Below are 14,707 nucleotides of genomic sequence, written 5' to 3'. Positions count from 1 at the left end.
GCTGACTGCCATCTTCTAAGTCTTATCTCTGCTAACTTAAGCCACTGAACTGGACTGCTCTACCATGTTTTGCTGCTGGAACTTTGAGCATTGTTAATCACATTATCTCACTAATAATACAGCTTGTTCAGCGAAGCTGAAAGGAGAAGAAGTGGTCAAGGTAGATGAGTTTAAATACCTGACTTTAACCATCCAAAGCAATGTACAGTGCACAAGAGAGGTGAAGAAGAGAGTGCAGGCAGTGTGCAGTAGGTGGAGAGATGAGTGTTAGGAGTCGTTTGTGTCAATAGGATAGCAAGATTTATAAGATGGCAGTGAGACCCACTATGATGTATGGTTTGGAGTCTGTGCCACTGACAAAAAGACAGGAGGAGTGCCCGGGATGGACAGGATTAGAGATGAGTATATCAGCTGAGCTGAGCAATTTGGAGACAAAGTTAGAGAAGCAAAGCTGAGATAGTCTGGACGTGAAGAAGAAGGATAGCAGATACAGTGTACCAAGGATGTGCAATAAGCAGCTGCCGTAAGATTTGTGAATGACGTGAAGCAGGACATGGGCTGGTGTGACTGAGGGGGATGCTAGAGACAGGGTGAGATGGAGGCAGATGATCTGGTGTAGGAGGAGGATATTTCTTTTTCAGTTTTGATCAGTCTGATTTTAGCATCTGAATGCTAACAGTATAGTCTTATCTGTACAGTTTTTCGATGCAGTTTGCAAACCAGGTTGTTACCTTTAGTTGGTATTTCAATGCTCTATCCTGTTGTCCAAATTGGATCATTTCTGGCTCTAAATAGTTAGCATGAGTACAGTGAAATAGTCTATGAAAATATTCTGAACATCCAAGAAAGTAAAGCTCTTGTTACATGTTGGGCACACCTTAATGCAAACTGACAATTTGCATGTTGGAAGCTGTGTGACCTTGTGATAAACCATGTTATTTTTTTTTATCTTGGGTTGAACTAAAGACATTCGTAAATTCAACCAACAATACAGGCTTGTGGGAATTAATTGGTCTGGAAAGTCTTTGCAGATCTCCTCATGACCTACATGAGGAGACTGTAAAAGAGTTAGCTAATTTGCATGTAGCTACTAATGCACTCATTTATAACAACACATTTGTGCAGGCAATATTTTCCTGAAACAGAGCAACAATTTAATATTGCCTGTGATATATGCAGTCATAGTAGATTTATCCCGTTGTCACATGGTGTTGAGTGTTTATCTGTTTTGTTTTTTTTAATTTGCTTTTCTACCACATTGACATGATAATGGAGTCCTGGTGGAGTTAAAATATTAAAAATTTAGTTCCCATGCATACCTTCAGAAGAAACTGTGGGTCATAGGCAGAAATATCCTTTGCCAGGTTTGTGATTCTGGTCCAAACACTGTCCTCTGAGTCCCAGTCCTTCTGGCCTGGAGCTGTGCTCTCATTGACCAGAGAGCAACATACAATGTTCAAGAGGAAATACTGAAGGACAGACAAAGACAAGGAGTCACTTTAATCAGCACCCAGGAGTTCAACACAAATAAATTATTCTCTATAACCTTTTTGTCTTTCAGCTCCTCTTCGGCCTTCTCGTTTCCTCTTTCGACCTCTCCAAATTCCTCCTGTCTGACAACCTCGGTTTGTTCAAATTCTTGTTCCATCAACTCTGTTTCCAGTACAGGCAAGTCCATAGTTTTCTCAGCATCAATTTCTTCAGCCTCATTATCTTCATCCTCAGAAATCTGCTTGTGCAGAACAAATTAAATTACAAATGACATGCAACAAAAGTTTTAATAAAATTTGATGTGTTATGATTTTATGTTTAAAGAGGAATGAGGAATATCTCATGTACCACACTTGTTTCTTCAAAACTGAAAGGCATCACTTCAGATATCTCATATCTTTCATCTGGATCCCCTCCATCATCCCTTTTCTCTTCTTTACTCATGAGATCATGGTGGAAGAATGAAGGAGTTTGAGCAAAGTTAGTGAGTAGAGCACCACTGGCCAGGGATGTGGGGAGCAAAGAGTCATTAGGGACTGAGGAGGTCAAGGAAAAAGAATGATGAGATAAGTTACTGTCTAGGAGCTTGTTCTGGGTGCTTAGGAGGGGAGAAGTGAAGGAGGCTGCAAAGGAAGAAGTGGAGAGAAGGGAGGATGAGGTGGAAGATAGTTTGGAGGGTTGGAGAGAGGAGCAAGAGGAAGGCTGTGCTGCAAAATCTATGAGTGGGGAGGAAAGCTGGGGCATTATTGTGGAGGTTTGAGCTAAGAACTTATTCTCCAGACTTGGGGGAGAATAATTTGAAGTCAAACTTCTCCCACATGTTGCCTGCTGCTGCTTCTGCACTCCTGGGGCCAGGCTTGCTGACTGCAAAGTCAGAGCACTCATCTGCAGAAAAAGAGATCAGAATGTCAAAAGCCACTCCTCTCCTCTCAGTCACAAGCCATATAATCCTAGAGAGCACAGAGTATTGAGTGGCAGGATTCCTTCTACTGTTTGAACAAGCACTGTTTTATTGTATCTAAGGGCGTGAACCATATTACAGGAACAAAGTCTGAAAACATGATGCCCAACAGACTGTAGATAGTGTCATTGGGAAACATACAGAATAATGCATGAATAACATACAGAAATGTGAACAAATATAAATCTGTCAAATATAAATACAAATATAAATGGGCCTTGAAGCAGACCGCAAACGCAGCTCGAAACTAAAGTAAAACTTGCTAAACTGACACATAATTGGGACTACGACGTTTAAACTTGGTGCGGTGATCTCCAGAGTTTGTTTTGGATTAAAAAAACAAAAACAAAACAAAAACAACAACTCATGTTATGTCATCGATTTGACAATTATCCATGTGTAAACAACAAGAATAAGGGCAGTAAAATCAGCCACCAAAGTCAGAAATAAAACAAACACTGATATAAGTTATACGGAAAGAACATTAGCTGCAATGAATGAACTGCCAAATGCAAACACAGCACAACATTTGCAGCTGAATTCAATATGGGAGCAAATGTTTCGTTCTTTGCAGTGACTCAAGTTTTCATAGGCGTGGTTAGCTACAAGGACGATTGCTAGACACAGGAAACTCACCGCAAAACCCACAATTTCAACTCCGTGGGTAGAGAGTTTGATATACAACGTTTCCGTCAGACGTTATTTTCTGTTTCGAAGCCCCTTCAAGTCAAGAGTAACCACTGATTTCCTGTAAACGGCTGTCATACAAACACCTGTCCTGTCAGCCGGCTATCAAAAGACCAGTGATTGGTCAGAATACTGTGTTCGTAATACGATTTTTTTTTTTACCGTAATACCGGACATATGGGTGTCGACCAGAAAAGAACAACTGTCACGCGCAATAAATTCAGATATATTTATTTGAAAAAGATAATAATCTTAGATAAACATATAACACCATAAAACATATCTAAGCTGTTTAATGTTCAAATAATAAAGTCATTATGGATGATGAAGTTACCGTAAATGCCGGACTGAGGCACAAAGAGGAAACGCAAACGCTCTATTTCCGCTGCAGCAGCCAGAACGGGTACATCAAAAAAGAAAGGAAAATGTGGATAGTGAGGACGAACTGAGGCCGGAGGAGACACGTCGAACTTCAACTACTCCTTTCACAAGGCCACGTTACTGGGCAGTTGGGATTATTTAAACTGTCCATCCGAGTATTTTACCATATTACGGGTCGTTTCGAAGTTAATCCGTCCACCTCGTTCTGTGGTAGTTTGTTTTGAGGAAGCAGCGCGGCTAGCCAGCTCAATTAGCCTACCAGAGATGGGGACGAGAACGAGTCGCCTACACGAAGACACGGTTTCCTCAGCTTTCGGGAAAGATGGGACAAAGCGGGATTCCTGTCGGCGACCTCGCTGCACGAGGCCCACCAGCCTCGTTGTCGACTTTTCGGTGAGCTTCGATGACACTGAGGCTAACCGAAGCCGATCGGAGGAGGGTAGTGACTCGGACCCGGGGCAGCTCGGAGCGAGCGCGGACGGCAGCCCTGCTGACCACCACAGCATCCCCTCTAGCATTGGCCAGGCGTCACCCGGGGACGACGACAGCAGCGAGGGGAAACCCGAGGAAGACGGCAATGTTAGCCCAGAGGCTCCCGTCGACGCAGAACACCAGCAGGTTGAGGAGACAGGCCGCACACCACACCGCACCTTTTCCGAGCGGCTGCCCGGGAATCGGCACTCTGCCACCCGTGTTGGCGCAAGGTCCGCCCGTGTTCGAAGCACACACCAGCGGCCGGTGTCAGAGGCTTGGATCGGCCTTTACCGTTTGAACAATCGCCACGGCAGTAAGTTAACATCTAAACAGCACCAGATAGATATGTATATATATTTTTAAAAATACAATCTTTAGCATTTGCGCCACATAAATGACATTTCCTTAGTAACGGGGCTGGTCTGCACCAGTAATTGTGGTTTGGCTTGCATACAGCTAGGCGTTTTTCCACAGAAGCTACATAAAATCCATGGATGTGTTGGAGCTTGAAGATGACGGGAAAAGATTGCGCAATACCTGAGGAGAAGGGGGGAAAATGTGGGGGTTGACTGTGCTTTCATTAGACAGCTGATGTTAATCTGAAGTCAGACAAAATAATAACACAGGGCTATTAAAACCTTGACTAAGAGAAAAATGCAACTGTTGCATCCTTAAGTAAAAGACATGTTTTTTGGATATAACGACATCATAAATGCCACAGTGCAACCCTCAATCAAGCCAGTCTGGAATTAAATGGATTTGCTGAGGAATTTACATTCTTGGACAGATAATCTTTTTTTTTTTCCCCTGCTCGCATGCTGACTAAAATAATCAGAGGACCTATTGTATGAAGCAGACCTGTGGCATAAAACTGGAAGTGATGATATACAAGTCCATTCAGTTCACAAGGCCTGCTGACAGTGGCTGTCCGTGGTAAATCCTGCAGCATGAAAGTCTTAAGCAACAAACTGCCTTTTTTTTTTTTTTTTAAAAAAGAACTTGCATTAAAATTGGAACATTAGTGTGCAGAGGAAGCCAAAAAAATTTTGCACTTGTCTCGGCCTGCATTAGATAATCAGATGAATAGAGATGGTGGAGATGTGACGGCAAGCGTGACATTTTGAGCCAACACAGAGCAGTGTGGTGGATTTCCCAGGCCAGCCCTCTAGCAAGTGTAGGGAAATGGGTCACAACTGCACATGCCTGCTCACTGCTGGCAGCGAATCATAGATGGAGGAGGCAAATGTAGGGCAGCGAGGCACTGTTTCTGCCTGGCTCTCCTATCTACGAATGGCTCGAGCAGTGGCCATCCCTCAAGACTGAGTCAGTGTTTTGAGCAGTGAGTACAGTCAAATAACGCTATTTCAGGTCAGTTACACTCAGGGCAACGTCTTTCTCACCATCTCAGGCATGGGAACGCCTCATTTAGCATGTGTGTTTCAGGCTGCTCTTTGGTTTGCGGTTTCAGCTTGTGCAACCTAGATGTCCAAACACAGCACTTGTGCTCAGCGCGCATCATCTATCATTTATATCGTGCTGTGACACACAGTGTTAATCTTGGGTCTGTTGTGTCTGTGCCCTCTACAGATATCCGCTGTCCTTTCTGCTCAAAGCCTTTCCCGGGGGGTCGGATTGAGGATCACCTGTTGAGTTGCCTCACATCTCCTCCTCTACCTTACAACAGTAAGTATCGTGCCACTAAAATACTCCTACAGCTGTGTTTATTAAAAGGCTGGTGACTTAATGTCAGGGTTTTTCCCTATGCATAAAAAAAAAACACATTCTGGCACTCATCAAAGTGCCCTTTGAACTTTCCAGAAGAGAAGATCACAAAGTCTCTGACAAAAATATGAGCAACACTTTATTTTTAAGTAGGCTTTAATATAATCAAGTCAAAAAACTTTTTTTCATCAAACTGAACATAATAAGAGGAACATTCAGACTTCTGTAGACTCATTGCCTTTGCTATATATGGACTGGTTACATGCATTGCCATTCCCCAGAGGGCCATTTTTAGCCTGGAAAAACCCTGATTGTTGATTTGTGTGTTTGTGCATTTACAGCGGATGTGCTCAGTAAAGACAGTGGAGAGTGTTCCATCTGTTTGGAGGATTTGGTACAGGGAGAGACCATCGCCAGACTGGCCTGCCTCTGCGTCTACCACAAGAGGTATGAATGAAATTAAAATAAAATGTAGGGCAGATAAGCTTGTTTCTTCGCTTGGGACAAAACGTGACATTAAAAGTAAACTCACTGGGCAAATGTGGTGGTTTCCAGAGCTGACATCTATCTGAAACAAGGATGCAAAAGTTGTTCTGTACTAGTGTGTATCGTATATAGAGCTACACTTTTCTGAGAATTACAGATCGGTTGCTCATGTCCCAGATAGGATGTGCCAGACTCAACTCTGTAATCTTTGCTAAAGTGATGGAATTGGGAAGCCTTGTTTTGAAATTTGAGATAAAATGGATTAAAGCCAAACATGTGTTCACATTATTTTGACTTATTATTATGCTCATTTCCTGCTGTATGTATTTAATTCATTTAAACTTTGGCCATGTTTAATAAGAGCATCCTCCATTATAAATATGTGACAGAAAAAAAGGGAAGACTTTAAATATTTTTTCAGTAAGAGCTTTAACAACTGTGAAAACACATGCAGGATTATTGCATTTTAATTTGACAGATGTGAGCACAGTGTTTTCTAAGTGGCAATGACATTTCTAGGAAAAAACTAAATGACTATCAACTTTCATAATGTGTTTCAGCCCATTTGACATTTTTAAAACGTGCTGTAATGTTCAACGCTTTATTTTTTTGTAACTTCCAAGGAATTAATGACATTTCTAGGAGATTTTTTTTTTTTTTTTACTGTGATCCTGTATTTTGTATGTTTCAGCCAATTTATTTAAAAAACAAAAAAAAACCCCACATTGACAGTTTAAAACAAACTGTAATGTTCATCACTTGATTTTTGCCCAGCTTCCAAGAAGCCACTGATTTCCCCTTAATCTCAGTACAGCCGATTTACCAAGATTAGGTAATCGATCACTCAAGATCCAGCCTGCTGTATTTTTTATAACTTTTAAAAAAATTACAGATAACATAATTAGTTCTCCAAAAGTTGATTCTGTTCATCTGGACGTAGCGTTTTGAGTGGGATTTGTTTTGCTCCTTAGTAAGGCAGGCCTTTATGCATCACTAAAAGTAGAGCGCAGGACTAAAAACACTGTAAGCACAGTCATGGATGGAGTCTGGTCAGTGCTTTGCGTGTGGCTCATTTGGTGAATAACAAATGTACATTAGTTGTACAGATTGCAAGTTTTGCAGTTTTATGAATGTTTACATGCACTGCTGCTGCCATCTCGGATTGTTAAGTCTGGGTCGGTGAGGCTGCTCCGGCTTTCTACGTTTGAAAATTTCTAACTTCAAACGGAACGCGCTGCTAGAGCCGGTCACAAGCCGGGAGACGAATAGGATCACTAATCGGGTCTGAGGTATATGAGGACAATCTGCCATAATGTTGTTTTGTGCTTTACTAGCTACACTGCTAACAGACCCAAAATCATTGACTATTTCCACTGAATAAAGAAAGTCAGTCGGTTACTTATGTGAATACATCGTGTGTGTCTTATATAAAACTACTTGTATTGATTGAGTTTCTTATCAATCATTTTAAACAGTTTATACAAGACTATACAAGTATTTTATTTTTTACTGTTGATTAATCTTACACCGGTTTTCATTATTCAATGTGTTTACCCAACGCTCAATGCAATTACTTAATTTTGTTTTAGTAGTAGCATCACCCAAAACATTCAGTTTAATTATCCAAAAAAAGGAGAGAGAAAGGAGCACAACCTAAAATCTCCTGCTGGTAAATGCTTTCCCCCCCACACCATTTTTTTTTTTTTTTTTTTTTTTTTTTTTCTCCTCTCCCATCCAGGCTCATTAAGTATCGACTGCTTGTCTCAGCTCCAGATTAGTGACTTAAAGCCAATAAAAATAAAAGTCATTACCATCTGAAAAACATGAGGTGAGGGCACGAGTTAAAAGTAAAGAGGCCATTAACTTAAGGGGGGGAAAAACTCCTAACAGACTTTTGCAACTCAAAACAAAAAGACAAAGGCAAACAGCCAAAAGAGGCCCCGAGGTCTTCAGGCGTCTTATCTCTGCTCCATTTGTATTCAGGGAGTCAACGAGGCCTTAAAGGATTAACTGCTGAATGTTTACCCTTTTATTTTGGTTTCACACCTCCTGTGAGTGGATTAGGCCTTGTGGGAGACGCTACAACCACAGGCAGACCTTCGAGCTTCTCCCACATTCACATGAGTTGATTCAAGTATATCGTCTTGGTGTCTCCACATTCTCAGTGTGCTCTGTCTCCCTGCAGCTGCATTGATTCCTGGTCAAAGGTGAAGCCTTGCTGCCCTGAACATCCCTTTGATTGACTCATGGGGTCACATGTATCCCACGCCGTGACCAACCTGACTCAGGTACGTGCACTGCTGACCTGATAAATGACCAAAACGTGCAGCTAGTACTGCCTGCAGTGAAGAGTAATGGTGACATTATGGTTCAGCAGTGGTAGCGTGTGTGCAATCCGGAGTGCCTACTTGCACAGAGCGCCTGGTTTCAATAGGGGCAGCATGTGATGTATGTGGCACAACCAGTCTGTGGATTTCCCCTGTTTGTGCTACCGTTGGTCCATCAGCGAGCTGTGGAGAAAAGCAAATTTATAACAGACTGTTTCACTTCAGCTCTTTGAATTTGAAGACAATGCCTCTCACTTTCGTGGTTAACTCTGCTGTTGCTCCCTTCCCTGTTCTGGCCCTCTTACCAACCACTCAGCTTTCTACCGATGCACGGCGTCATCCGTGTCCAGCAGCATGCATTTGGGATTTTGGAGGACTGCAGTGGAGAATGTTTGCACCCCCCTAGGGGATGCATACGCAAATTGACACAATTGTGGTACACTAAATTACGCATAACTACAATTATTAAGTGTAATGTATTTAGGTCACACAGTCATTTAAAATGTTGCCAGTACTACAGCCGAGCTGGTGGATTTTTTTTGCGTCAGCAATTGTGTTTTTGAAGAACCAGACCTTCAAAGCTATGAAAGAACGGCATTTATTATGAGTCCTATTAGCACTAAAGGAGGCTTAGGTGTAACTAAACATTGGCTACACTGAGCAGGAAAGTGCTGGTGAGACGGAGAACTACAAGCCCTTCAAACCCCTGACGACACATTAAGCTGTAAATTTAATTTGCAGAAAGTGTGCTCCGATAACCCACGTGTAGGTTACACAATGAAATAAGTCGCTTTGTGCATGCTTGTAATTAACCAAGCTACAGATTAAACTACAGATAAGCACCGCGGTGCGTTGCAACGGGAACAGGAAGTGAGACATTGCCACAACAAAGCCAGCACCAAATAAGAGTGCCAGTATCCACGAGTTGTTGGCAAGTTGTTTAAAAAAATAAAATGTGTGGTTAGATTTGTTTTCTGGAGGGAAACAGGCCCCCACCTTGAGTGTGAAATTGATGCAAGACAAAGAGCTGCGACTGTTAATTATGCCATTATTGACGGATCCAGTGATTGCTTTCTTGATTAGCTATTGTGTGTGATAAATGCCAACAATGTCTGTAAAATGCTAGCCTGGTATGCACATTAATTTCCCAGTGGATGTGTTATAGATTTATTTACTGTTCATCAAAATGTGTTTTTCAAGATGGATTTATTAGTTGTACTTTTCAGAAAAGTAAAGAAATGCAATGTGAATCTTTTAGTTTAGCGTTAGCGTCTGAGCCATAGAGAATATAAAAGATGAAAGGAACAATTTTTTTTTTTTATAAACATTTTTTTTATGGGTTCTATTTTGAGACCTCAAGATGAGCTCAATAAGTCATCAGACAATGCCCAGCATACCCTGGTTAATCCTGCTTTCTAAAACAGAATAATCAGATTGAAAGAAACAGTTTGTTTTATTCAATTCAATTTTATTTATATAGCGCCAAATCACAACAGCAGTCTCCTCAAGCCGCTTTATATTGTACAGTAGATACAGAGGAAAAACCCAACAATCATATGACCCCCTATGAGCAAGCACTTTGGGAAGGAAAAACTCCCTTTTAACAGGAAGAAACCTCCGGCAGAACCAGGCTCAGGGAGGGGCGGGGCCATCTGCTGTGACCAGTTGGGGTGATGATGAAACGCATGCTGCTTAGATACCATATTTCTAAGAGACAGAGATTAATAACAGATATGATTCAATGCAGAGAGGTCTATTAACACATAGTGAGTGAGAAAGGTGACTGGAAAGGAAAAACTCAATGCATCATGGGAATCCCCCAGCAGCCTACATCTATTGCAGCATAACTAAGGGAGGATTCAGGGTCACCTGGTCCAGCCCTAACTATATGCTTTAGCAAAAAGGAAACTTTTAAGCCTAATCTTGAAAGTAGAGATAGTGTCTGTCTCCCAAATCCAAGCTGGAAGCTGGTTCCACAGAAGAGGAGCCTGAAAACTGAAGGCTCTCCCTCCCATTCAACATTTAAATACTCTAGGTACAACAATAGGCCTGCAGTGCGAGAGCGAAGTGCTCTAATGGGGTGATATGGTACTACAAGGTCATTAAGCTAAGATGGGGCCTGATTATTTAAGACCTTGTATGTGAGGAGCAGGATTTTGAATTCAATTCTGGATTTAACAGGAAGCCAATGAAGGGAAGCCAAAACAGGAGAAATATGCTCTCTCTTTCTAGTCCTTGTCAGTACTCTTGCTGCAGCATTTTGGATTAGCTGAAGGCTTTTCAGGGAGTTTTTAGGACATCCTGATAATAATGAATTACAGTAGTTCAGCCTGGAAGTAATAAATGCATGAACTAGCTTTTCAGCGTCACTCTGAGACAGGATATTTCAAATTTTGGAGATGTTGCGCAAATGGAAGAAAGCAATCTTACATATTTGTTAAATATGCGCATTGAAGGACATGTCTTGGTCAAAAATAACTCCAAGGTTCCTCACAGTGTTACTGGAGGCCAAGGTAATGCCATCCAGAGTAAGAATCTAGTTAGATACCATATTTCTAGGCTTTTCAGGGCCGAGTACAATAACCTCAGTTTTATCTGAATTAAGAAGCAGAAAGTTAGCGGCCATCCAGGTCTTTATGTCTTTAAGACATTCCTGCAGTTTAACTAATTGGTGTGTGTCATCTGGCTTCATAGATAGATAGAGCTGGGTGTCATCTGCATAGCAGTGAAAATGTATGCTATGTCTTCTAATGATGCTGTCTAGGGGAAGCATGTATAATGTAAACAGAATTGGTCCTAGCACTGAACCCTGTGGAACTCCATAATTAACCTCAGTGTGTGAAGAGGACTCTCCATTTACATGAACAAATTGGAGTCTATTAGATAGATATGATACAAACCACTGCAGCGCAGTACCTGTAATACCTACAGCATGCTCTAATCGCTCTAATAGGATATTATGGTCGACAGTATCGAACGCTGCACTAAGGTCTAGCAGGACAAGCACAGAGATGAGTCCACTGTCAGAGGCCATAAGAAGATCATTTGTAACCTTCACTAAAGCTGTTTCTGTGCTGTGATGAGCTCTGAAACCTGACTGAAACTCTTCAAATAAGCCATTCCTCTGCAGATGATCTGTTAGCTGTTTGACAACTACTCTTTCAAGGATTTTTGATATGAAAGGAAGGTTGGAGATTGGCCTATAATTAGCTAAGACTGCTGGGTCTAGAGATGGCTTTTTGAGTAAAGGTTTAACTACAGCCACCTTGAAGGCCTGTGGTACATAGCTGATCATTAGAGATAGGTTGATCATATTTAAGATCAAAGAATTAATTAATGGCAGGACTTCTTTGAGCAGTTTTGTAGGAATGGGGTCTAAAAGACACGTTGATGGTTTGGAGGAAGTAATTATTGAAGTTAACTCAGAAAGATCAATTAGAGAAAAAGAGACTAACTTAACATCAATGATACTAAGAGTAGCTGTAGATAATATTACATCTGTGGGATGGTTATTGGTAATTTTTTCTCTAATGATTAAAATTTTATTTGTGAAGAAGTTCATGAAGTCATTACTAGTTAACGTTAAAGGGATTGTTGGCTCAACAGAGCTCTGACTGTTTGTCAGCCTGGCTACAGTGCTGAAGAGAAACCTGGGGTTGTTCTTATTTTCTTCAATCAGTGATGAATAGTAAGATGTTCTGGCTTTGTGGGGGGCTTTCTTATAAAGCAGCAAACTATTTCTCCAGGCTAAATGATGATCCTCTAAATTTGTGACACGCCATTTCCTCTCCAGCTTACGAGTCATCTGCTTTAGGCTACGTGTTTGAGAATTATACCACGGAGTCAGGTACTTCTGATTAGAGACCTTAGTTTTCACAGGAGCTACAGTATCCAGAGTCGTACGTAGTGAGGAGGTAAAATTATTAACAAGATAATCGACCTCTGTTGGAGCAGCGTTCAGATAGCTGCTCTGCTCTATGTTGGTACAGGGCATTGAAGATGATAGCAGTGGGTGGATTATATTCTTAAACTTAGTTACAGCACTTTTTGAAAGACATCTACTGTGATAAAGTCTACTCTCCACTGCTGTGTAATCAATTATTGTAAATTTAAATGTTATCAGGAAATGATCAGACAGGAGAGGGTTTTCAGGAAACATTGTTAAATGTTCAGTTTCTATACCACATGTTAACACAAGATCTAGAGTGTGATTAAAGTGGTGGGTGGGTTCTTTTACAGTTTGAGAGAAGCCAATTGAGTCTAACAGATTAAATGCCATGTTGAGGCTGTCATTTTTAGCATCTACATGGATGTTTCTGGATTTCTCAGTGTTCACAAAACACTGTGTGTGTGAGTGGGTGCGTGGGGTTGGGAGAAACTGCACCCTCAAAGTTTTTTGCGTCAGTGCTGAACTTAATAGTGTTTGAATAGAAAATAAATGCTGGCAGCACAAAGAACTTCTGCCTGTGGCCACATCGTTTCTGTAAAACACCAAAAACAACAACAAAAAAGATATAGAATTGATATAAATTTTCACATTTTTTCTGTCTTTGCTGCAGTCTGTTTTTCAGCACAGTCCCCACAGCCTGTATTAATGAATCTTTTTTTTTTTTTTTTTTTCTTCTTCTTCTTCTTTCGTGTCTTTTTCTGCCCTCACAGGAGACTACACTGAATCCGAAAAATCCCCAATAAAAAATGTGTAATTGAACAAACGAAAGCCCACTGTCACTCTTGGACACAGACTACAAATACATGAGCGGAGAACAGACGATCCTAAGAGGAAGCTGCACGTGAAGACACCTGATGCTCTCTGCTGGGATCGCTCCCTTTTGAGCTTGACCATTTCAAGCCAAACTCCTCCCGACAGTTCAAAAATCCGTGGTCGAGACATCCCCTCCCGGTTGGAACAGAAACGACAGCGTTTATCCGTCTATCCTGCGCACTTGGCTTTAAACTGCAGAACGTATAAATATTATCATCCTAGAACGAACTTAAACCTGGCTGCGGGGGAAGGGGGGGGGGGGCTAAAAAAGAAAAGAAAAAATGGTCTTAACTGTGACTCTGGATCCTCTCCTGTGTATTTTCTCTCCCTCCCAACAGGATTGTTTATTTTATCAAGTGTTTTTGCAAAAAAAAGACAAAATCCAAAACAGAACGATTATCGTTCCATGTCATACATCGGATGAATGTTTTCTTTTCTCGGCTCACCCCATAAATGAACCAACCTCACACTGAAAGCGCAAACTGTTACTATGTAAACATTGCTTTATTTTGATTGAGCTGGAGGTTGAGGACTTGTATTTGGTGAGTGGGGGCTGCCGTCATTAGGTGTTGGGTTTTTTTGTTTTTTGTTTTTCCTCTCCTGTTACATGTAAACATTTCAGGGGATGTTTGGGGGCCTAACTGTTTGGGGAGTGGAAAAATAAGTCTTTTTTTTTTTTTTGGTAGGTCAGACTTGTAGGTGGTTGAATAGCGGTGGGTTTAATGTGCTGCTACTTGGTGAGCGTTGAGGAGGGTTTGTAGGTATTTTATAGGGCCATAGTAGCGCTGGTGTTTGCACCAACTTGTGCACTTTTGTCCCTCAGGCTTGTTTTAGTTTAAACCATAAGATCCAGGATAAGATTGTTTGTGTGTTTGTATGCGTGTGCACGTTTAGATAACAACCAGGGACAGACTATGTCCTGAGCACGACTGTAAGTGTGTGTGTGTGTGTGTGTACTGTAAATTGCCCAGAAGTCTGCTTGGTGAACCGGCTTAACTGCATTCAACATCCTTCCTGTTTAATGTTGTATTTGGTACGCAACATGGCGGCTCACATGGTCGAAACTTCTACTTTGAAAGCTGTTTTGAGTTTTTGTCCCCTGCCTCCTCTGTCCTCTGGGGTGTAATTTGGATTCTTTCTCTCTGCTTTTGGACCACGCAACAGCTTCGCCATCTGGTTACACAAATGGCAGATCGAGGGGAGATAAAGGGACAGATGTATTTTTGGAGCAAGTGTACACCATGTGGTATCTGCCTCGATCCATAACACTGGAGGCTACGGACAGCTGATGGTTAATTATTACATAAGCAGCCCCCCCCCCCCCCCCCCCCCCCCCAATTCCCCTTGTTTTTTTTTTTTTTTTTTTTTTTTTTTATTTAGGCTATTTTATTATCACAATGCTCATGTTTGTTGCTA

General features: G+C 41.5%; 2 protein-coding genes across 3 annotated transcripts in view; one reads left to right on the top strand and one right to left on the bottom strand.

The window, feature by feature from the left end:
- tep1 (telomerase-associated protein 1) overlaps positions 1–3,534 on the bottom strand; it is a 38,691-nt gene extending 35,157 nt beyond the window's left edge. The window contains exons 1-4 of one of the 2 annotated variants that reach the window (XM_026150034.1): positions 3,474–3,534; positions 1,840–2,376; positions 1,547–1,729; positions 1,320–1,469 (exon numbers count right to left, since the gene is read on the bottom strand). In XM_026150034.1, the coding sequence (XP_026005819.1) occupies positions 1,320–1,469; positions 1,547–1,729; positions 1,840–2,376 (870 nt within the window). In that variant the 5' untranslated portion in view covers positions 3,474–3,534. Of the gene's footprint in view, positions 1–1,319; positions 1,470–1,546; positions 1,730–1,839; positions 2,377–3,088; positions 3,428–3,473 lie in introns of those variants that run through there. The other variant, XM_026150032.1, reaches the window with a different exon arrangement.
- A 239-nt stretch (positions 3,535–3,773) lies between these two features.
- On the top strand, positions 3,774–14,369 carry LOC113010819 (E3 ubiquitin-protein ligase znrf1). The gene is made up of 5 exons (XM_026150042.1): positions 3,774–4,307; positions 5,582–5,677; positions 6,058–6,163; positions 8,388–8,490; positions 13,189–14,369. Exons 1-4 carry the CDS (start codon positions 3,785–3,787, stop codon positions 8,443–8,445), a joined length of 783 nt encoding a protein of 260 aa, XP_026005827.1. The 5' UTR covers positions 3,774–3,784; the 3' UTR covers positions 8,446–8,490; positions 13,189–14,369.
- The last annotated feature ends 338 nt before the right edge of the window (positions 14,370–14,707 follow it).

This window comes from Astatotilapia calliptera, chromosome 18 (genome assembly GCF_900246225.1).
Source record: "Astatotilapia calliptera chromosome 18, fAstCal1.2, whole genome shotgun sequence".
Lineage (NCBI taxonomy): Eukaryota > Metazoa > Chordata > Actinopteri > Cichliformes > Cichlidae > Astatotilapia > Astatotilapia calliptera.
This window is presented reverse-complemented; position numbering and strand designations above follow the sequence as displayed.

What these genes read in the sequence shown, in the direction of transcription:
- LOC113010819 (XM_026150042.1), top strand. Translation starts at nt 3,785, where the DNA reads ATGGGGACGAGAACGAGTCGCCTACACGAAGACACGGTTTCCTCAGCT. An exon ending in TTTGAACAATCGCCACGGCA is followed by an intron (nt 4,308 to 5,581) that starts GTAAGTTAACAT and finishes TGCCCTCTACAG; the next exon opens with ATATCCGCTGTCCTTTCTGC. An exon ending in TCCTCCTCTACCTTACAACA is followed by an intron (nt 5,678 to 6,057) that starts GTAAGTATCGTG and finishes GTGCATTTACAG; the next exon opens with CGGATGTGCTCAGTAAAGAC.